The 420-nt window shown below is 45.0% G+C and overlaps 1 protein-coding gene across 1 annotated transcript; it reads left to right on the forward strand.

The window, feature by feature from the left end:
- On the forward strand, positions 1-411 carry DQ04_14831030 (hypothetical protein; the record flags this gene model as incomplete). The annotated part of the gene is made up of 1 exon (XM_009317211.1): positions 1-411. A coding segment is annotated over one exon (411 nt), but the record flags the coding sequence as incomplete, so codon positions are not given.
- Between the last annotated feature and the right edge of the window lie 9 nt (positions 412-420).

A 420-nucleotide genomic window follows, 5' to 3' on the forward strand; every position in this document is an offset into this window, starting at 1 on the left:
AGGCCAATTAAAGTATATCATTTTAAACAAACGCTCCGCAAAGCCACTCAGAAAGTCCATCTTCCCGCATCTAATAGTCTCAAAGAGGATTCTGCAAATCTTGGCTTTTGTTTTGAATCCGCTTTTAAATTACAGTTCTTACCTACGTCCACCGCTGGGGAAATCCTAATTCACTCAAAACATTTCACTAAGAATCAAGCCCCAAAACCAATTTCTTCCATTTCAAGATACTGGCAGATAAAGGCAGAAACCCATGCGACAATTTGTACGCTTGTTCAAACAAATACCCAGTCCAATGGCAATGACTCAAACAAGATTCGACTCACAAGCCGGGTGCCGTCACAGAAAACACTTTTGGAAAACGGAAGACCGAAAGGGAACGTGACACGCCGCCTCGCCCGACCGCGCTGACGGCCCCAG

This window comes from Trypanosoma grayi (genome assembly GCF_000691245.1).
Source record: "Trypanosoma grayi strain ANR4 Tgr_1483_V1, whole genome shotgun sequence".
NCBI classification, from domain to species: Eukaryota; Euglenozoa; class Kinetoplastea; order Trypanosomatida; family Trypanosomatidae; genus Trypanosoma; species Trypanosoma grayi.